This window comes from Staurois parvus, unplaced genomic scaffold, assembly GCF_062004578.1.
Source record: "Staurois parvus isolate SC_StPar_1 unplaced genomic scaffold, SC_StPar_1.0 ptg000162l, whole genome shotgun sequence".
Taxonomy (NCBI): domain Eukaryota; kingdom Metazoa; phylum Chordata; class Amphibia; order Anura; family Ranidae; genus Staurois; species Staurois parvus.
The window spans coordinates 3,457,587-3,480,571 of NW_028317958.1; the positions used below are offsets into that span (position 1 = coordinate 3,457,587).

The following is a 22,985-nucleotide window of genomic DNA, read 5'->3' on the forward strand; positions in this document are numbered from 1 at the left end:
GAACACAGCCTTTATTTTAGCTTTTTGGTTGTAAGACAACAGAAGAATGTAATACTTCAAGAAAATCAAGACTGAGGAAGGCTTGTTGCCTTTTAGTTGGAAAAAAGACAGTTTGCATATTATTTATGTTTAAACTTGAATATTAAAGGCCCCTTTTTTTAGCAGCCCCAATCCTCCTCTTGCCGGTGTCCCACCCCCGGTTAAGTGCCCCCATAGCAAGCTGCTTGCTATGGGGGCCCTTGTGCATGCTTGCTCCTGAGCCCTGCTCTGTGTGTCCATAAGAGACACAGAGTGGACCTCGGCTTTTGATTTGGATGAGATGCCCCGACTTAATAATGCAGAAATAAAAAAAATATATATATCAGAGCTTACAGACACAGAACTTGGGTAGAATGAACGTGGGTGTTAAAGCTGAAATTTATATCTGCTTCTTTTTTCCATTCCCTGGTTCCTCTCTTTCCCCATTCATTGACAATAAACTTGTTTTCGTTTCATTCTTTATTTAGACCCAGTTATGTCATCACTGGGTCTCTGTGGTTCACTATGCACATCAAAGCTGGTGGGAGGGAACAGCAGAAAGTTCTACATAACTTCCTGAAAGCATCACTGCATCCTTTCAAGAGCCCTTAGCTCTCATGCAAGCAGTGGTGTGGCTCTTGGGAGGAATTGTGCAAAAATAAAATTTCCTTCATGGGTGGAAGTCAACCAGGAGGAGTCGGCATTTCTAAGCAGACTGAATTTGCATGCTGACCACCCTAAGTATGATGTCGAGCTTCCATAATTGAACAAATTCAAAATCCAATGAAAGAAAAAAAAATAAAAAGGTGACCAGGGAGGGACAGTCAAGCTGGAGAAGAAAGGGCTAGACCAGTGATCTCCAAACTGTGGTCCTTTGCTTGCCTTTATGTGGCCACTGGGGCACTATTCTTCCCTATGCCAACAACGATGAGGAACAATTCCTACTACGGACACCAACATTGGGGCATTATTCCTCCCTCTGACACCAGCAATAGGGTACTATTCCTCCCACTGAAACTAACAATGGGGTACTATTGTTCCCTCTGACACTAAAGATGGGGCACTCTCCTCCCACTGACACCAACAGTGGGGTACTATTCCTCCCTCTGGCACCAACAATGGGGCACTATTCCTTTCACTGACAACGATGAAGAACTATTCCTTCCACTGAGATCAATGATGGAGCACTATTCCTTCCACTGACACCAATGATGAAGAACCATTCCTACTGCTGACACCAATAGTGGGGCACTATTCCTCCCTCGAACACCAACGATCGGGCACTATTGCTCCCACTGACGATAAGGAACCATACCTTCCACTGACACCAATAGTGGGGCACTATTCCTCCCTCTCATCAACAATGGGGTAATATTCCTTCCACTGACACCAACAATGAGGCACTATTCATTCCACTGATACCAACAATTTCTTCCAATGACACCAATAATGGGGTACTATCCCTCCTCCTATTGACATCAGGTGCTATGCAATATGTTTTTGTTACTCCCACTGACCACCAAGCCTGAGCCATTATTTAGACTCACTGCCATTGGGGCATTTTCTACTCCCACTGGCCAAAGCCCAGCTCCCTAAAGTGTGAAGGACAATAAACTGGCCTTTTGTTTACAAAGTTTGGAGGCCTCTGGGCTAGGATGACCTCCTGTCAGGAAAAGAGGCATGCTCTGACTTGCTGCAGCTTCTAATGCACACTGTGAGAAGCTTGCAGTGTGCAGTGTTATCAGAGTACACATATTCAGTCCAGCAGAGGAGCCCGTACATACAACTGTGCAAGACTGAAGGGAAGGCTGGAGTTCAGCTTTACATATTAGGCATCATATGCATTCTAGGGCTTTCAAAGTGAATCACAGCTAAATAATTCAAAACAGCCCGTGAATCCCAAATACCAAATAGGGCAATAAGACTCCATTGGAAATACCACCATTATTGCTGTGATTAGGTGCCAGAGTCATAATTGAAACCAAATGTTCCGCATGTAAGCAGTTCAACCCAAGTACTGAACCTTGATTAAACTAGTTTGTCTATAATGTATAACATGAGGGAACGGCCTTTGTTACCCATAATGACATTCGCCGGCCTTTTATTCCTACTAAACATTACATATATTGGACATTAGGAAGGGATTAGGCCGAAGCAGTGTCTGGATTAGTGTGGTTAGGTCAGAGTTTATGGGGTAGACAGAGGAAAAATGAATTTGCTCCGTTGTTTTAAACCTTGAACTAGACAGCTTGTCTCACATACGAAAATAAGAACTGGAATAAAAAAAGGACAGGGCTACAAATATATACAATTAAAAATTCAGACTCATGGACACATCGAACATTGGCCAGTTTATGGGCTTATTCAATAGGGAAATGCATTGTACTACATTATTTAAATTGTATTTATAGCCAGTATTTTTTATTTTTTTTGTATTTTTTGATAAAGCATCAGATCCCGTCAGGTTTTTATAGCCGTCTGTAAAGAGTGGTCTTCAAAACCAAATCAATGGGGTGCCACATCCCTGATGATGACGAATACATCTAAATAAGAATAATTTTTTCAAAGGGGACTTTAACAGCACCATATAAAATTGATATAACAGTTAAGAATCTTGTTTTATTTATTCTTATCTTGTTAAAATGAGTAAAAAAAAAAAAAAAAAAGACACCATACACAATGTGACAGCATGATGTATACAACAATATCAATGGCAAAGCAAACTGCTTCTGTAACCAGGAGAATTATCTCCAAAATTGTACAACCTCAACGCGTTTCAATTCACAATAGAATCTCCTTCAGGGGGAAAAAAGAATATAGCGGAAACTTCTACAAAGTAAAACAAAGATATATAAACAATATAAACAGACTAATCTTTATATAATAGACCATCATTATCATATACACTGATTGACTTGCATAACCATTTGACAGTTTGAAAAACTATTTTATCAAAGGACTCCTCCAGTGTTGCTGGAGTATAAAGACACCATAGTGGTCCCTTAGGAGGTGGAAGCTAGTGGGGGGGGGGAAAAAAAAATCACAAATGCTAATAACTACCTATTGATTACTGTACGTGTGTTCAGATTTCTTTATACGTATGACTGATTACATTTTAATTCGTATATATCGTTAGTAGTTATTAGTATTTATGATTTTTTTTCCACTAGCTTCCACCTGCCAAGGGATCACTACGGTGTCCTTATGCTCCAGCGATGGTGGAGGAGTCATTTGCAAAAAATAGTTTTCTGACAAATGGTTATGTAAACCAATTGGTGTATATGATGATTGTCTAGTATGTAAAGATTAGTCTGTTTATATGTCTTTATTTTACTATGTAGAAGCTTCTGCTGTATTATTTTACCCTGAAGAAGATTCTATTGTGAAATGAAACGCGTTGGAGAGTACAATTTTGGAGATAATTCTCCTGGCTGCAGATGAAGCAGTTTGCTTTGCCATTGATATTGATGTATATACCATGCTGTCACATTATGTTTGGTGTCTTTTTTACTTATTTGAACAAGATAAGAGTAAATAAAACAATATTTTAACAGTTGTTGTTTCAGTTGTATATGGTGCGGTTATGTCCCCTTCTAAAAAAGTATGCTTGTAGAGATGTTTTTATAGCTGTCATCATCCCCTTTGGGGAGAGTCACCCTCTGTTTTCCCAGGTGACAACTATTACCAAACAGGAATAGAGAATTCTTCAAATGAGAACTACTATCCTGGTAACAACTGTCTAAGACAGTGGTCGGCAAGCCGCGGCTCGCGAGTCACATGCGGCTCTTTGCACACTTTAATGCAGCTGTTCTGTGTGCCGGGCGCCCGCTCTTCTCCCTCCTCTCGGGCGGCCGCCCCAAAAGTCAGGACTCTGCAGCTAGCCCAGCAATGGGCAAACTACGGCCCGCATACGGCCCGGCGGACCTTTTAATCTGGCCCGCGGAGCGTGGCAAACATTGGCTGTCAGGATGTAGGCGGGGCAGCGTGACGAACTCCTCTCCTCTCACAGTCCGCCCTGAAGACCAGAACGGCACGGGAACACGGCGAGAGGAACGCGCGGAGCAAAGGTAAGTGAATTGACACAATATGGGGAATGAATTACTATAGGGGGGATGAATTACTATATGGGGGATGAATTACTATGGGGGATGAATTACTATATGGGGGATGAATTACTATGGGGGATGAATTACTATAGGGGGGATGAATTACTATATGGTGGATGAATTACTATATGGGGGATGAATTACTATATGGGGGATGAATTACTATATGGGGGATGAATTACTATGGGGGATGAATTACTATATGGGGGATGAATTACTATATGGGGGATGAATTACTATGGGGGATGAATTACTATATGGGGGATGAATTACTATGGGGGATGAATTACTATATGGGGGATGAATTACTATGGGGGATGAATTATTATATGGGGGGTGAATTACTATATGGGGGATGAATTACTATGGGGGATGAATTACTATGGGGGATGAATTACTATATGGGGGATGTATTTTCAGTTTTAAAAATGTGGCTCTCAAAATAAATTTCAATCGTGGTTTTGGCGAGATTTGGCTCAGTTGAAAAAAAAGGTTGCCCACCACTGGTCTAAGAGAAGAGCTCCCCCAAAATTCCTTACATCCTGCTGTGTCTCTGGAACAGGAAGTAGAAGAAAATCTCCATGATGGGATCCAAATTGCAAAAATAATTCATGTTAACAGTGGTTTTACCAATGCTTTACTGTAGCCAAAGCTAAAAAATGTTTGCCTATAAATATACTTCTTATAGGAACACATAGCAACCAATGAGATAGAGGTTTACTGGAATCTGTGATTTAGGATTGGTTGTTAAGAGTTGAAACACTATGCATGGAAAAAAAAATGTTCTTTGCATTGTGGTAAAGAATAAGCCTGTAGCTGCCAGTATGAGCTATTGTCCATAGCAGCCATATAGAGATCGTTCACTTAGAGCTGTCCATAGCAACCATATAGTGATCGTTCACTTAGAGCTGTCCATAGCAACCATATAGTGATCGTTCACTTAGAGCTGTCCATAGCAACCATCAATGGTTGGTGTATTTAAAGCCATCCATAGCAACAATAATGACCGGTGTATTCAGAGCCATTCATAGCAATCATCACAGGTTAACCTATTCAGTCCTCAATCGCAGCCATCAATGCTTATCCAGAGCCACACACAGCACCCACCTATTATTAGTTTCTTCTCTTATCCATAGCAACCATCAAATATTAGTTTATACAAAGTTATCCATAGCAACCAACAACCAAAAATGTATTGAGAGTTACCTATAGCAACCATTATTCAGAGTGTATTCAGAGTCACCTATAGCAACCATCACTAATTAGTATATTCAGTATCACTCATAGCAACCATCAAATAATAATTTATTCAGAGTTACCCATGGCAATCAATGGTTCGCCTTTTCAGAGTCATCCCTAGCAACCGTCAACAGTTAGTGGATTCAATAAATCAGAGCCATCCATAATAGTTATTACAATTTGCATATAAAATTACAGTATATCATCAGCTAGAGTAACCATCAAGGGCTAGCATATTCAAAGTTGCCATAGCAACCATCAGCCACTCATATATTCATAGTCGTCCATAGCAACTATAGCCAATTAGTAACAATCAATATTTAAACCTTCGCACTGGATGCATGCTCAGAATAAAATAAATAAATAAAATATTAACACCTTCTTGAAATAATTAACCAAAAAACAATGATAGATAAATGTAATTCACTGCTGCCACTTTATACAGAAATATAGCTACTAATGTGAAGAAACACCTTCCCCAGTGGCGCTGTGAACTCTGAATCAGAATCGTATACTCATTAAACAAATCTCAAAAAAGTCCTTATTAGCATAAGTCCATCAAATCCATGTGGATATCACTGTAAGTGCTTCAATCTTCTTGGCACTTTACATCCCAAACCAATATCACCACGTGCTCATGAGACAACATTCCCTTCTGGGTGTACATTCAACAGACGCACATGCCTCCCACTCTCATGGTTAGCATGTATCGCTTGTTGATCATAGGGATCTCTATGACTAAGTCGGAAGTGACGAAACACGTCAGGGTGAGGCTGCGCAACGAAAGGATGTCCCGTTAGAGCTGGAACCGGAAGTGATGCAGAAGCGTTATCCGAGAGGTCGGGCAGTGGTGAGAGTACACATTCCCACATCTGATGTCACTCTACAGTGTTATGATGATTAGCATTTTAAATGTATCTACTTTGTGAGTGGCTAATTTTATTGATTCAAACTTTGAACGTTAATTTGAGAAAAAAAAAAACAAAAAACAGATTTAATGGGACTTTTAAGGCATTAATACATGTACCGTATTTTTCGCTCCATAAGACACACTTTTTCCCTCCCAAAAAAGGGGGGAAAATGTCAGTGCATCTTATGGAGCAAATATGGAGCGGCCGGTCCAGTATTTTCGCCACCATGTCAGAATACGGGCCGGCCGCTCAGCTCTTCTCTCCTGCAGGACCTTACCTGTTCCTCTGTCCAGTCTTCCCACGCCGGCTTCTGTGACAGCCGGGTGCCCACTGCGCATGTGCGAGAAGCGCTGCGCTTTGTGAATGATCCGGTGACTTCTGGGACACATGACAGGTCCCAGAAGGCTCCGGGCCATTTACAAAGCGCAGCGCTTCTCGCACATGCTCAGTGGGCACCCGGCTGTCATAGAAACCAGCGCGGGAAGAAGCCAGCGTGCCCACACTAAAGAAGGAACAACTTCAGGTACCCGCTCCCCCTCCCTCCCCAAAGGTCCAAAGTCCCTTGGTCATCCCCTGTACTGTTTGCAGTCTCTGGTCATCCCCTGTACTGTCTGCAGTCTCTGGTCATCCCCTGTACTGTCTGCAGTCTCTGGTTATCTGTACTATGTCCGCAGTCTCTGGTCATTCCCTGTAGTATGTCCGCAGACTCTGGTCATCTCCTGTACTGTGTCCGCAGTCTCTGGTCATCTCCTGTACTGTGTCCGCAGTCTCTGGTCATTCCCTGTAGTATGTCCGCAGACTCTGGTCATCTCCTGTACTGTGTCCGCAGTCTCTGGTCATCTCCTGTACTGTGTCCGCAGTCTCTGGTCATCCCCTGTACTGTGTCCGCAGTCCATTGGTTCCAAATATTTTTTTTCTTGTTTTTCACCTCTAAAACCTAGGTGCGTCTTATGGTCAGGTGCGTCTTATGGAGCGCGAAATACGGTAATTAAAAATATATGAAATATTGATTTTCCATCAAATTTGTAAAAATATCCACACATATAAAACGTGTAATAACAGCGGTTTCTGAAGGTCATATATATCGTTACATCACCATCATGAGATATTTGTTAGTTACAGAATTTGTCTTATGAATTGTATTATAAGACAAATTCTGTAACTAACAAGTCAAATCATGTGAATATCACTGTAAGTGCTTCAATCTTCTTGTCACGTTACATCCCAAACCAATATCACCACGTGCTCGTGAGACAACATTCCCTTCTGTACACTCACCAGACTCCCATGCCTTCCACTCTCATGGTTGCATGGATCGCTTGTTCAGCCTCCATTTAAAAGTACTGCTGTATAAAACTTCAGAAAGCTCCTTACTCCTGTCCACCAGGTATCATTTCCGTGGAAAGAGAAAAATTAATCTCCAATGGTACCATAACCAAAGTTTTGAAGAAAAGAATTCCTGATTGTAAGCCACCATCCCCAGAATATTATGAAAGTTCGAGAAAAAAAAACTAATTTAATGGGACTTTTAAGGCATTAATACAATTAAAAATAAATTGTATTATGTGTGGAAATTTTTAAAAATGTGATGGAAAATAAAGATTTTATATATAAGACAAAATCTGTAACTAACAAATATCTCATGATGGTGATGTAACGATATACATGACCTTCAGAAACCGCTGTTACTACACGTTTTATATGTGTGGAAATTTTTACAAATTTGATTGAAAATAAAGATTACATTTATTTGTAATTATATGTATTAATGCTTTAAAAGTCCCATTAAATTGGTTTTTTTTTTCTCAAATGTTTTAAAAATTTCTGCACATAATACAATTTATAAGACAAATTCTGTAACTAACAAATAACTCATAATGGTGATGTAACGATATATATGACCTTCAGAAACCGCTGTTACTACACGTTTTATATGTGTGGAAATTTTTACAAATTTGATGGAAAATAAAGATTTCATATATTTTTAATTATATGTATTAATGCCTTAAAAGTCCCATTAGATTGTTTTTTTTTCTCAAATTTGCATAATATTCTGGGGATGGTGGCTTACGATCAGGAATTCTTTTTCTTCAAAACTTTGAACGTTGGTTATTGTTCCATTGGGGATTAATTTTTATCTTTCCATGGAAATGATACCTGGGGGACAGAAGTAAGGAGGTTTATGAAGTTTTACACAGCGGTGCTTTTAAGTGGAGGCTCAACAAGCGAGACATGCAACCATGAGAGTGGGAGGTAGGTGAGTCTGGTGAGTGTACACCCAGAAGGGAATGTTGTCTCACGAGCACGTGGTGATATTGGTTTGGGATGTAAAGTGACAAGAAGATTGAAGCACTTACAGTGATATCCACATGGATTTGATGGACTTATGCTAATAAGGACTTTTTTTTTTAAGTTTAGTTTAATGAGTATACATTTCTGATTCAGAGTTCACAGCGCCACTGGGGAAGGTGTTTCTTCACATTAGCAGCTATAACCAATTAGTGTTTTAGGAGTTGCCCAGGATAATTACTGTAAGCATTTGTATATTTCTCCTTGCAACCGTAAATCATGCAGAGGAAAAAAACAGCCAAGTAAACATTCTAATAAAAAAAAGGTTGCAGTTCATATCATAATTTGAGTAGAGTCAAGCGCTGTTGCAAACATACATGTAGTCCCTTTAAAAGAGAACCATCTAAAATAAAAAAAAAAATGCAAAAGGATTGAAGAGAAGAAAAAAAAAACAAAAGAAAGGCAAAAATAAAATAAATAAAGCAAAAACAGAAAAGAAAAAGGCAAAAAATAAATAAAGAAAAAAGAAAAAAAAAAAAAAAAACAAGATATGCAACTGACTGCCTTTTGCATTCGAGCAAAGCGCTGCTCAAATGCATGCATTATGCGGCCGCAATCTGCGCCTGATCATCTTTTCCTGTAGTTTGAACACATCGCTACAGGATCTGCTACTGCCAAAAAAACCAACTCAAAGCAGATCAAATGCACAGCAAACTCACAGAAACAAACTTCTACACAAGCCCCTAATATATTCAGGGTCGCTCATACTAACAAAGGCTGGTGTATTATTATTCCCAAAAATGACCGATCAGATATTTCCAAAATGTATTCTGATTGAAACGCTCAGTTGTTGATCTCTCTACAGCCCTATCAGCAGAAAATCCATCAGATTTGTCTAGTTAATCTATTTAATTACAGTTTAATGCGGATTGATCTGGACATTAATTAGCCTGTAAAACAGATTGATTTTTTAATCGAGTTTTATACTCTTTGCAGTGGCAGTGAAGACCTATTGATTTCGATTTAACAGTAAATACACTGCAGAAAGCGGCTTAGCCCTTTGTGAACCACCTAATCCTTTTTTCCACTGCCTTAACCCCCTAAGGAGGGTTATATTTGGATTTGCTTTGTTATTTAATTAGTCACCTTTTATAGCACTGGGCAGCAAGTTCAAACTGATTATTAATTACTGAAGTCTTTTAAAGAAGAGCTCCAATCCAAACAAAAATGCTTCTATGGTTTTTAATGGCAACTCCGTTTAGACCTTTAAATAAAACCTATGATATTTCCTTAAGCTGGCCATAGATGGATTGAATCTTGGCCGGTCCCTGCTGAACCATCCGGGATTCGATCATTCTATGAGCAGGCTGATTGTACCAAAAGTTGACCCATCAAGCAACTTGGGTACAACCAGCATTTTGGATTTTTCAGCCATGTATGGCAGGCTGAATGTATCCAAGTTAATCAATCGATTAATTGGGAACAAACAGATTGATGGATTTTACATATGATTATTGCTAACAGCTATAGCCGCTAGCAGTAATCATTGCGCTCTACCGGCAGAGATGGTTACTGGCACCCTGCACCCCCCACCCACCGGAAGAACACATTAGCTCCACGGGATGAATCAAGAAATTTTTCCACCCACCGGAAGAACACATTAGCTCCACGGGATGAATCGAGAAATTTTCTTTCCTGCAACCCATGGTTGCAGGAAAGAAAATTGCATAATCTATGGCCTGCCATAGTTTGGGGAGCTGGAACACCAATTCTTTAAAGCAGAACTATGGGCATGCTATGGACAGTCCAGTATTTCCAAACTCTTAAAAGAGCAGTAAAAAGCTTTAAAACAAACCTGCACTGATCTTTGTAGTTTCTGTCACTGTGGAGCAATTCAACTTCACAAATTACAGAAGAAGCACATTCTGCTTCCCCCTCCCAGCAGTGACTCAGCAGCCTGTCAATCTAATCACTTATGTAAACACAGAGCAAGAGCACAGGAAGAGGGGTGAGAGCAGCATACCAGACAGACTAGAGTTGGATGATTTCACTGCTTCTCTTCTAAGTTTGAGGATTAATTGCCTCAAAGAGCCTGTAGCTCCAGAGGGCAGTGAGGACTTGTATTAAAACCTAATTACTGCTTGTTAAGAGAATGTAAATATTTGAATGTCCATAATCTTCCCGCAGGTCTACAGGTTTGTGGGTAACATTCTGTCTAAACACTGCCCCCAAAAACTGACACCCATGATATACTAAGGAGAGGCTCCCTAACTTTTTGAATTCTCCCACAACTGTGAGACTGCATGAAACCCAATCATAGCTCTGCTGGGGCATACACAGCCACTTCCACTAAGCAAAACCGCAGTCAGTTTTGGATAGAGTGGGAAATTCTAGAAAACACAGACAGTTGGTGGGAAGAGAATTTTGAGGAACACCACTTTCTACCATTACTGTACACAAAGACATCTTGTGTTTCTAAATTTCAAAAGCTATACCATCTTTATTTTGAACGTCTTTATGTTCAAGTAGTACAGATTTGCCCATTAATATTAAAGTTATATTTTTGTGATACCACTCCTTCAAATATCCATTAAACCTTCTTTTACAAAAAAAAAAATATTTTTTTTTTAGCAAAGTTAAAGAAAAAATAATTACTTGGCCCAACAACCTTGTATGTTTAATTGTGGTATTTTCAGAAGAGGGTGTGCTGAAAGTTAGTACAAAGACCACCAGTGGACGATACGCTTTACTGCAGAGAAAGGATTCCCTCTTACAAGTGTTAGTAGAACACTTGGGGACTTTTCAAAAACTTCATTGATGTCTTACTACATTGAAATGCATTTCTTTCAATCCACTTGAGGAAAAGAAAAAAAAAAAGAAATGTGCAAAGCTTTTTAACGCATTTTCTCCAAATCCCAGTAGTCAGCAGTTAATTCTTCACCACTGAATCCCTGGAATAGCAGGGGACAGCTAATTGACCATTTTCTATTTAACACAAAACATAATAGAAGAACATCTGGAGATTAAAAGAAGGTCCTTTTGAAAGCTTTTAATGCTCAAGGCTGGACTTCACAGCAATGAAAGCCACACAATACAGCTTCTTTTTTTTTTTTAGGCAACGATTTCTGAACATCTTCAACAATACAAATATGATAAATGCCCCTCTGATCAAAATATATCCCCCGCTTGCTTTCAAAGTAGACCTTTCCATTACATGAAATTGGAAAACCAAAACGGAGCACAAAAACAGCCAACTTTTAAAAAGCACTTGCTCTCCATCCAGGCTTTATAAAATTAATTTTAGAATTGGTGACATTCTACTGGTTGTCATGGTTAAACTGTAGAGAATTCTTTTGGTAGTCATGGTGGAACTGTAGAAATTCAAAATACTATATTTATAAAATGGCAGACCATGGCTGGACAAGTCCGGGCTTCCATGGAGATGGGAAAATATTCCCAGAGACAGGAATGCCTAGTGCCCATAAGCTCTCTTACTCAGAGCTACGCAATGTCAGGAATCAGGACCCAGCATCCTGCGCCCTCTACATGATGGTCAACTTCCAATCACACAAAGAAGGGAAGCCAGGCCACTTCTCCCAGCAGTGTGCACTCTATACCACCTATGGTGTCCAGTGTAGTCTAGTATTTTGGTGGTGGTGGGGACCGTATTGTTGCCACAATTAAGGTGCAACTTCTACCCTTTCAGCAGTTCCTAATCTTGCAATGAAGACCTTTAACTCCTATGCAAGATTACATTTTTTGAAAAGTTTAAAAACTTGAAGAAAGTTGTACAAGTCCTATACTCGCCATTGCCAAGGAATAGCATGTTCTGACTGAATGCTACCTGTAACTAAAGGGAAACAACTTAAAAAAAAAACAAAACACATTAATAAGATCACATACATTAGCTTGGACCTATACAAACACACATTTACAAATCTATACATTTGGATGTACTTTGTAGTTTTGGATAGAATTGGATCGAACTAGAAGCCCTATTTTATGGCTGTGTTCTTTCCCTTTTTGTCTTTGTGACTACAAGTACTATAAACTGTAAATAAGGGAAAAATCTCATTTTAAAGTGGCTATAGAGACTCAAGGTTTTTTATCATCATGCATTTTATGCATGAAGGTAAAAAACCTTCAGTGTGCATTAGCCCTCCAAATACTTACCTGAGCCCTATCTCAATCCCGTGATGTGCATGACAGCCTTTGTCTGTCCCGGGTCTCTCTCATCTCATTGGCTCACGCTACTGTCAATCACAACCAATGAACCAATGAGGAGAGAGCGGGGGGCGGGCCAAACGGCTGCTGTGTGTGAATGGATACAGAGCAGCGGCTCGGAAGCACGCCTGCTTGGTTTCCCCATAGCAAGGTGCTTGCTGTGGGGGTACTTGGCAGGAGGGGGGGTCCAGGAGCACCAGGGGGGATCTGAGAATAGGAGGATCAGGACTGCTCTGTGCAAAACCACTGCAAAGAGCAGGTAAGTATGACATGTTTGTAAAGTTCGATTTTTTAAACAATCAGTTTAAACTGCCACTGGAGCAGGAAGAGAGGTAAATCTTCTAATGGGGACATTTGCTACGGAGATCATTATTTAAGAGAGAATTTTGCTCTCTTTTAACAGATATTTTCTCATTTTCAGGAAAGGAAGTGAAGGAAAATTTCCCCAATGAAACTCAAAGGACAGAAAGTGGTAGTAATTGTATACTATCCCCCCCCCCCCCCCCCCCCAAAAAAAAAAAGTTTTGCCGACGGATGCAATTTAAAGGTTTACATGTCAACTTGGGATGTCCTAAACCACATGCAAAAAAAGTGAGAATCATTTGGTTTCAACAAGAGAAGACGAGAAACTAGTGAGAACTTCAGGTCTTCAGAACGTGGCGATTTGCCATCATCAATCTCAGATCTACATGCTATATCAACAATTTTATTGATGGAACACTGTGCCAAGTCACCTCAACTATATTTGTCAAGTCTTTTTTTTTTCCACTTGAAAGTAAACACAGGTGAGCAAATTCAAACTAAAAGAAAAAAAAAAGAAAGGTGAGCGTATTGGCCTCCAAGAAAGTGCCGAACAGTGATGCCGCTGGATTAAATGCTAGCATAATCAAGAATAACCTCTATAACTAACTGAAAGTAAACAACCAAGTCTTAAAGCAAAGGCACTTCCTGGCACAGATAAAGGAAAGCTCCAAAGGTTTAATGAAGCATGTAGATCTTTACAAAACATTTTTCACTAGATCCTGGGTGCGGATAGTGAGAAGCTTTCAGTTGGGGAGGCACACAATGAACAAAAGTTCCACTGAAGACCAGATTTGCATTTGTAAGAAGTAACCATACATTACAGTGACAGATACTTTTTTTTTTTTTTTTTTAAATCTGCCTGAAGTTTTTCTTTAGAGCAAAATTCAGACCATGAGGACTGGCTAATGATATGATCAGTTCGCTGCCTTTTTTCCCTAGGTTATTTTCTCTGTAGATTTTTCATTCCTCTTAAAGTGGACCTTCCTACAATTTTACAATAATTTACAACAATTTTATGCATGGATACATTCTGGAAACACACAATATAAGGAAATAGAATAATTTTCCAAAAAACAAAACAGTTCTCAAACTCCAGTCAAGTGACTTTGCCAAGGCTGAGATGACGCCATCATTCTACTGCAAGCAAGTCTCCACTATTCAATGATGTGGAATGTCTATGGTGGAAAGTTGCAGCAGGGGCGGATCTGTTTCAGACCTTCTTGAACATACTCAAGATCTGTACCATGATTCCTTCATCTCTGAGCCAGCATCTCAGCCCAAGTAGTAGATGTTGACCCAGGGTGCTGCCATCTTTATATGAAAAAAAAGGGTGATGAAAACATTGCCCCAAGAAAACTGGGATCTCTGTGCGAAGTAATAAAAACTCACGTGTGTTAAATTTTTGTGACTCAAGATAAATGCTTAGTGGCCCCCACTCAGGCTAATTGGATGCTGCTGACTAGTGAGAGTGCAGGCTGGGGAACGGTTCGTCCAGGCCCAAAGCATGCTGTAGAAATAGGAAGAGATAGCCCAACTGCCACATGCCTTGCCCAGCCCTGAGTGGTTAGCAAGTAAAATAAGGCTCGGCTCAATTCATTCATGCTATGCCCCCAACATGTTCACCCATGTGGCCTATATCATGTTGGGGGCGTAGCATGAATGAATCGAGCTGAGGCTGCTTTTACCTGCTATCTACTCGGTCCAGGCAAGATGTGCGGCGGTTGGGTGACCTTTTCCTATTTCTACAGTGTGTTCAATTTTTAGTTTTAGATAGACTGTAGAAGTGTCAGAACCTCAGGTGTTTAATTGTCTGTGTTCCTGTTGGTAAAATATGTCATCATTTTAAATCCCCAATAATAGCAGTCACTGGGAAAGGAAGTCAACCGACACAGAAAAAATAAATATAAAGAATAACCCTTCTTAAACAAACTCTATGCAAAATCCATACTAATACTTAAATCTTATGATACATAATGAAAATAAAATTTTTCTTGATTTGTCTTTTTTAAATTAGCTCAAAAATATACCCAAATACCCAAAAACCTAGAAAAAATCCAATATAGAGAAAAACAAATCACCCTTACTAAATCTACAATATGGTTGGAATGTGTATGGAAGCAAGCCTATAGCTGAACAAACACTGGAAGGAAGTCCAGGGATTTGGATGACCAGAGAAAAAAAAAAAAAACAGATGAGAACATGTACTTGCACATGGTAATATTGACTCTTTGATCTCTTTTATATCAACCATGTATACAAGATGGAATATTTTTGAGGACTCCTATGATGTGGTATGGCCTGTTGTGCTACATACATTGGCATAAGATGACTAATAAGCATACCGCTTCAGAGAAAACCGCGCAGCAATTCAGAAGAATTTGGCCGCCAATGTTTGTTTAATCCACATATGCAAATTATATTGTGATATTTATAATTAATCCAAGTGGAGTTCCAAAACACTGTTGCAATTATAAGTATGTAAAAGTGCGTCTTTCGAACAAATGGATTATCTATGGTAATTACCTGAAATTACCTGAAACTGTACACTTAGGACTGAAATTCTTTCACAGTTAGGACCGCTGTATATGTGCCTAGCTTGAATGTGTGGTTTTCTAGAGCCCATGGCATTGTTTGCTCTCCCCAATGCCAGGACATGTTCTACTGCCACTGGTCATAGTCTGGCCCCCCTTATATTTGAAGGGCAGTAAATTGGCTCTTTGTTTGGATACTCCTGGTATAGGGGAACCTCCAGTCCATCCCACTGCTAGACTGGTCTCCACAGAGTATTTTCTCCCATGCTCCAGCTGTCTAGGATCCGGACGTCATGAGGAGCAAAGCTGTGTCCATAGGCCTGCGGTGAGCAAGTAATGCCGAGGGACAGTCCACCACTGGAGCATAGAGGAGCATCAGGTCAGGTAAGTAGAAGTGTTTCTCCTCTCCCATAGACAAAAAGAGCCATTATCCCTTGCAATGCAAGCACAACCCCACTGCAAGGGATAATTTTAAATCCCCCCTCAACTGTACACTTAGGACTGAAATTCTTTCACAGTTAGGACCACTGTATATGTGCCTAGCTTGAATGTGTGGTTTTCTAGAGCAGTGTTTCTCAACTCCAGTCCTCATGGACCCCCAACAGGTCATGTTTTCAGGATTTCCCTCAGATGAAACAGCTGTGGTAATTACTAAGGCATTGAAACTGATCAAATCACCTGTGCAAAATAATGGAAATCCTGAAAACATGACCTGTTGGGGGTCCATGAGGACTGGAATTGAGAAACACTGTTCTAGAGCAAGGTTGCTCTGTATTTTAAATTTAATGGTGGTTACATGGATATGCTTTTTCTACATTGGATTCCTTCTAGAATTTTTGGACTTTAGATATAAGAACAATTTTATATATTTTGACAACACCATGGTAACCATTTATTTTTCTCATTTTCAAACAGAAAGAAAAGTTGTAACCCTTCCCAACTCCACCCAACCTTACCTTCTCCTTTCTTCACCTCTATCTGTACCAATTTTCCTTTACTAAGCATACATTATTATTCCACTGCCTGAATATCTCTGGACACAGTAACACGGTTCATGTTATAAAATCGTTGGTACCAATAAATAGTTGGTATTATAAAAAAAACTGTTGCAAAAAGAAACATCATGCAATTATTTTGATGGTTTGATAAAGTGACTACTTACAGAGAAAGACTGATAATCTGGGAAGCAGCAGATCCTAAAGATGGGATGGCTGTCAGCTCATTGTAACCCAGTTGCCTAAAAATGAAAAACAAAATACATAAAACAAGGGCAACATCTTCTTCCTCCATATCTTACATATACCACATGCTGCTTAAATTAAGTAATTCAAACTGGCAGAGAGGCCAGTGATATGGGCTAAAATTTGTTTTGTTAAAACGGCCCTATTGCCTATGTGCAAATTAAAATAAAGCCACCTATTGTTTTGAAATTTTTTTTAAAAAGGAGACAGTAAACACCTTTCATGTTTCTTGCACCAAGACCACCATTCTGTTGAAGAGAAATGTCCTCTCGAAGTGTGTTGGGAAACTGAAAATTCTACGAATGACTATCTCCTGTGACCCCCACAGCATGCACTGGTCCCTTCTGCTGACCTCCACCTCTTTACAGGATGCAGTGGTGAGGTGGAGGTCAGTGAAAGGAACCAGTGAGGTTTCAGGGGTCACAGAAGACAGATACTCCCAGAAGTGTTGGTTTCCAATTAGACTGCAGGGAACTATTCCCTTATTAACAAAGTAATGCATGGTGGCACTGGTAGCAAGAGAGGTAAGAATTTATTTTTATAAGAAGGCCACTTTATTTCAATTTGCAGATCTGCAACAGAGTCGCTTTAAAAAGGTACACTACAAAGAAATACTTTTTTTTAAATTAAAAATATCTTCCCAGGCTTTGAAAAGTAGTGTACTGCCTAAGAAAAGGCACTAAACGCTGTACTAGAGACCTTCATGTCATAAATTTAGAGCCATTGCCGAACGTTCACCATCCCACTAACTGTAGAGAACTCAGAAGCTAATAATATTGCTCACATTGATTTGTGGACAACAGGAAATATATAAAGGAGTTTCAAGGTGATAATCTAAGTCAACATTGCAGGCTTTATACAGGAACAGAGGTACCCTAGGCACATAGAGAATGATGTGAAGATCTACTAAAGGCACTTCAGGATTCTGCAAAATTATTTGGGAAAGGAGGCCATAGTTTCCTAAATACGTTGGTAGTTTACGAGGTCCTCTGTGTGTGAAATTCGCGTTTTTTTGCAAATAAGACCTCAGTAAAGATTGGAGGTCTTTACCACTTGGCATGGTGGCCATTTTTGTCACTTGGATCCCACTGCATCACCATGTACCCTCTAGAAGGCATTTGAAGATACACTGCAGGATGAATTTTGTTTTTTTTTCAGCTGTATAAACCTGACAGAGGTGCTAATCCCTTACCACTCTAAAATAAAGAAATGTAGCTTTAGATAAACTGTTAAAATTCTCCATAAAAGAAATCAGACAATGTCACACACACATGAAATGCATGGTTTTGCTGCAATTTGTCCATCATTTTCTGGCTCACATATTTTACAATAAGGATTCACACCTGCATGTAAGATAACTCTACCTTCTCATAGCCAAGCACTTTTGTTTTTAAGCCGACTGATAAATGATTACGCATTGACCTTTGCCCTCCAGAACAACTTCCTCATGTTTCCAGACAAATCTGTCCTACACAAGTGGGCCCTTCTTTGTAATTAGAGGTCATAGCTGAGGCTTGTGTTACAGCAGTGTCTCGGGATGAAATATGGTGTCATTTTGGTTTACAAAAGCAAGGGCAGCCATGTCTGATGAACAGCTTCACCGTTGTGCTTCTCTACAAGTAAATTGTAGAGCCACACATTACAAAGATCAGAATATTCAAAGAAAAATCAGCATGGATTGTTTAGTGTGAAAGGCACAGGTGTAAAATGGGAGAAACATGTGCCATAAGGACGGGAAGCAAGGTGCCTACAGGTATTGGTCACTCAATTTATTTGAATGACTGAAAGCTCTACCCCTAGTCAAAGCAGACATCTCCTACCTGATCCTACTTCGGGGGGGGGGGCAGATGTGGAAATCACTGATCAGCCAGGAGCAGAAGGTGTCATGGATGTCTGTGCTTCCACTCCCCTTACACCACTGGTACAAGTGACAGAAGAATAGCGCTTATGTAACACCATGCTTCATTTCAGAGATAGTTTGGATCGCAAATGTTTTAGGTAGCTTTAGATTCCAAGACATCGATGATGTGTTTTAAACAAGCTCCACATTTATCACCTACTTCACATAACTTTTGCTGCAGCAAACAACCGGAGTTACCCGAAAAACCCGCACCTTCCAAAAACCTTCACTAAAAGAACTGGTTGCATGTTACTCAAGCTGCAGATCATGTTGTAATATGCTTCAAAACTAGCTTTCAGCTACTGTTCATTCTCAACAAGAGGTCTCTGGGTTATTTTTTTTTTCTCTTAACTGGCCGCTTGGGACAGCCCTGAAGATTTTATTTTCAAAAGCCAATAAAATGCTCCTCAAAAGGGCTCTTCCTGTAGCGTATTATTAGGGAGAAGGCCTCAGACCTATTTCCTAACATTAGGAAGCCTTTATTTGTCCAAGTCTATCCTTAGATTTTCAGATTTGAAGGTATTCGTAACATACAAAAACAGCTCCAAGCTGGACCAATGTAACTACAAAAATGTGTACACCTAAACTTTAGCTTTAAAGACCAACTCCAGACATCTGAAAAATCATCCCTTGCAGTGGGGCTCTGTCCACGCTTCAAAGGTTAACTGATCATTTAGGTATAGGGCAGAGGTCTACAAACTGTGGCCCACGGGCTGTTTGTGGCCCTTTGCTTCCCTTCATCTGGCCCTTGGGGAATTTGTCCTTCCTCAGATACGAGGCACTATTCCTTTCACTGAGACCAAAGACGGGGCAGTATTGCTCCAAATGACACCAACAATGGAGTGCTATTTCTCTGACTGACACCAGAAACGGGAACTCACCACTAAGCCCATGGCATTGTTTGCTCTCAGCAATGCCAGGACATGTTCTACTGCCACTGGTCACAGTCTGGCCCCACTAATATTTGAAGGGTAGTAAATTGGCTCTTTGTTTGGATACCCCTGGTATAGGGGAACCTCCAGTCCATCCCACTGCTAGACTGGTCTCCACAGAGTATTTTCTCCCATGCTCCAGCTGTCTAGGATCCTGACGTCATGAGGAGCAAAGCTGGGTCCTGAGGCCTGCGGTGAGCAAGTAATGCCGAGGGACAGTCCACCACTGGAGCATAGAGGAGCATCAGGTCAGGTAAGTAGAAGTGTTTCTCGTCTCCCATAGACAAAAAGAGCCATTATCCCTTGCAATGCAAGCGCAAGGGATAATTTTAAATCCCCCTGAAGTTCAGCCTAAGAAAGATGGTGCAACCTTCAAGTCACATCTGCTGAGAATTCATTTACTGCTATAAGTATGCCTCAAATTGGAAGCTCAGGAAGTCTGTAGATAGGGATAAGACTTTGCACATGAGCGGTGTGGTTTCACAAGTTTTTGCAGATGTATGCCTTTTTTTTAGCCAAAATGCTGAACAGTTTAAAAAGGCTTTTCATGCTGACTGCTGAAAAGTGTATAGGGGATGTTCTCTATTGTTTCAGATTAACACTGGGCGTTACAAGCAGCATCCAAAGCCTGTTCAGCTCTCAGGGGAGAGGTCAGTAAATACTGATACTCTGCACCAAGAGCTACAAAAAGGTAAATGCCCTTATACATAGTAGATGTCCCAAAAACTGGTCCCTTTCAGTTCAGCCAATGCATATACAAAGAGAGAGTTGCTTTGTATTTTTCACACACAAATCCCTTAAAACCTGACTGACAAAAGACAAAATAAACAAATTGGTGAAGACTAGGCCTCTTGTTACCAAGAGACCAGTCTAAGGCCTTAACAGAAGGCTGTTTATCTTGCTAACAGGTCCGCTTTAACAAAAAAATATATATAAAAATGCTCCTTGTGTTTGTCCGATAAGCTATTTTGCTAATTGGCTCAATTTTTTTTTTCAAATGGCTCCTTGGAAATCGGTTGTTCAGTCCTCGGCCACCCTCGTCGACTCCCTTCTCCACAAGCTCCATATTGAAGCAATTACCTGCTTGCACCACACTCAGGATAGAAGGGGCAGCTCTTTGCTGAATGTGCAGCTTTATTTCATACTTTGAAAGAAAGCGATTTTTCCCAAGTCGCACATTTTGTGGCAAGAGCCAGGGATGAAAATAAAACGAGGGACCAAAGAAAATAGCCAACGCCTACTAGGTAGTGTGGTGGTCCCAGATTTAATGAAGGAAAAACACAACTCATGCCTTCACCATGATTGAGGACACCACATCTTTTGCAGCAAAGGATATTGAGATATTAATAATGGGATTTAATGAACATATACAATAGCTGGAGCATATACCATAAACTTCATCAACCAAGAATGAACTTGAACCCACTCAACAAGCTTATACTCTAGTATAGTCTACTACACTATATACACTGCTCAAAAAAATTAAAAGAACACTTTGAAAACACATCAGATCTCAATGGGGAAAAATTTCATGCTGGATATCTATACTGATATGGACTGGGTAAGGTGTTAGGAAAGTAAGGATGCTCCACTGTTTGATGGAAATGAAAATTATCAACCTACAGAGGACTGAATTCAAAGACACCCCGAAAATCAAAGTAAAAATATGATGCAGCAGGCCAGTCCATTTTGCTTAAATTTCATTGCAGCAACTCAAACTGGTACTCAGTAGTTTGTATGGCCCCCACGTGCTTGTATGCATGCCTGACAACATCGGGGCATGCTCCTAATGAGACAACGGATGGTGTCCTGGGGTATTTCCTCCCAGATCTGAACCAGGGCCTTACTGAGCTCCTGGACAGTCTGAGGTGCAACCTGGCGGCGTCGGATGGACCAAAACATGATATCCCAGAGGTGTTCCATTGGATTTAGGTCAGGCGAGCATGGGGGCCATTCATTGGTATCAATTCCTTCATCTTCCAGGAACTGCCTGCATACTCTCGTCACATGAGGCCGGGCAAGGAGGAACCCAGGACCCACAGCAACAGTGTAGTGTCTGGCAATGGGTCCAAGGATTTCATTCCGATACCTAATGGCAGTCAGAGTGCCATTGTCTAGCCTGTAGAGGTCTGTGTGTCCCTCCATGGATATGCCTCCCCAGACCATCACTGACCCACCACCAAAATGATCATGCTGAACGAGGTTACAGGCAGCATAATGTTCTCCACGGCTTCTCCAGACCTTTTCATGTCTGTCACCTGCTCTCATCTGTGAAAAGCACAGGGCACCAGTTGCGGACGTGCCAATAATGGCAAATGCCAATCAAGCTCTATGGTGCCAGGAAGTGAGCACAGGGCCCACTAGAGGACGTCGACCCCCTCAGGGCACCCTCATGAAGTCTGTTTCTGATTGTTTGGTCAGAGACATTTACACTAGTGGCCCACTGGAGGTAATTTTGTAGGGCTCTGGCAGTTCTCATCCTCCTCCTTGCACAAAGGAGCAGATACCAGTCCAGCTGAAGGGTTAAGGACCTTCTACGGCCCTGTCCAGCTCTCTTAGAGTAACTGCTTGTCTCCTGGAATCTCCTCCATGCTCTTGAGACTGTGCCGGAAGACACAGCAAACCTTTTGGCAACGTCACGTATTGATGTGCCTTCCTGGAGGAGTTGGACTGCCTGTGCAACCTCTATAGGGTCCAGGTAGGTATCGCCTCATGCTACCAGTAGTGACACTGACCCTTGCCAAATGCAAAACTAGTGAAAAACTGTCAGAAAAGATGAGTAGGGAAAAAAATGTCAGTGGCCTCCACCTGTAAAACCATTCCTGTTTTGGGGGTTGTCTCATTGTAGCCTATCTAGTGCACCTGTTGTTAATTTCATTAACACCAAAGCAGCTGAAACTGATTAACAACCCCCTCTGCTACTTACCTGACCAGATCAATATCCCAGGAGTTTCACTGACTTGATGCTAGACTCTGATTAAAAAGTGTTCCTTTAATTTTTTTAGAGCAGTGTATATTCTATTTATATATTCTATTAAAAGTAGCAATACAAAGGGGAATTCGTTCCAGTCAACAACTGCAACCGTCTAGGTATTTACACAGCAACTAAGAACTTATCACAATGGAAGTGATTGCTAAAAATGATTTTCAGGAATTGCTGTAGAATTACTCTATGCAACGGATCACTTTATAAATACTTTAATGCAAAACAATTATTTAAAGTTACAGTATTATAAGTTACAAAATGGGTGAAACTATTCAAATCACAATTAGTAATGACAACTGTTCACC

General features: G+C 40.5%; 1 protein-coding gene across 1 annotated transcript in view; it reads right to left on the reverse strand.

The window, feature by feature from the left end:
- LRIG1 (leucine rich repeats and immunoglobulin like domains 1) overlaps window positions 1-22,985 on the reverse strand; it is a 144,692-nt gene that overhangs the window by 51,728 nt on the left and 69,979 nt on the right. The window contains exon 3 of the mRNA XM_089676014.1: window positions 16,784-16,858. Coding sequence (XP_089532140.1) covers window positions 16,784-16,858 — 75 coding nt within the window. The remainder of the gene's footprint in view (window positions 1-16,783; window positions 16,859-22,985) is intronic.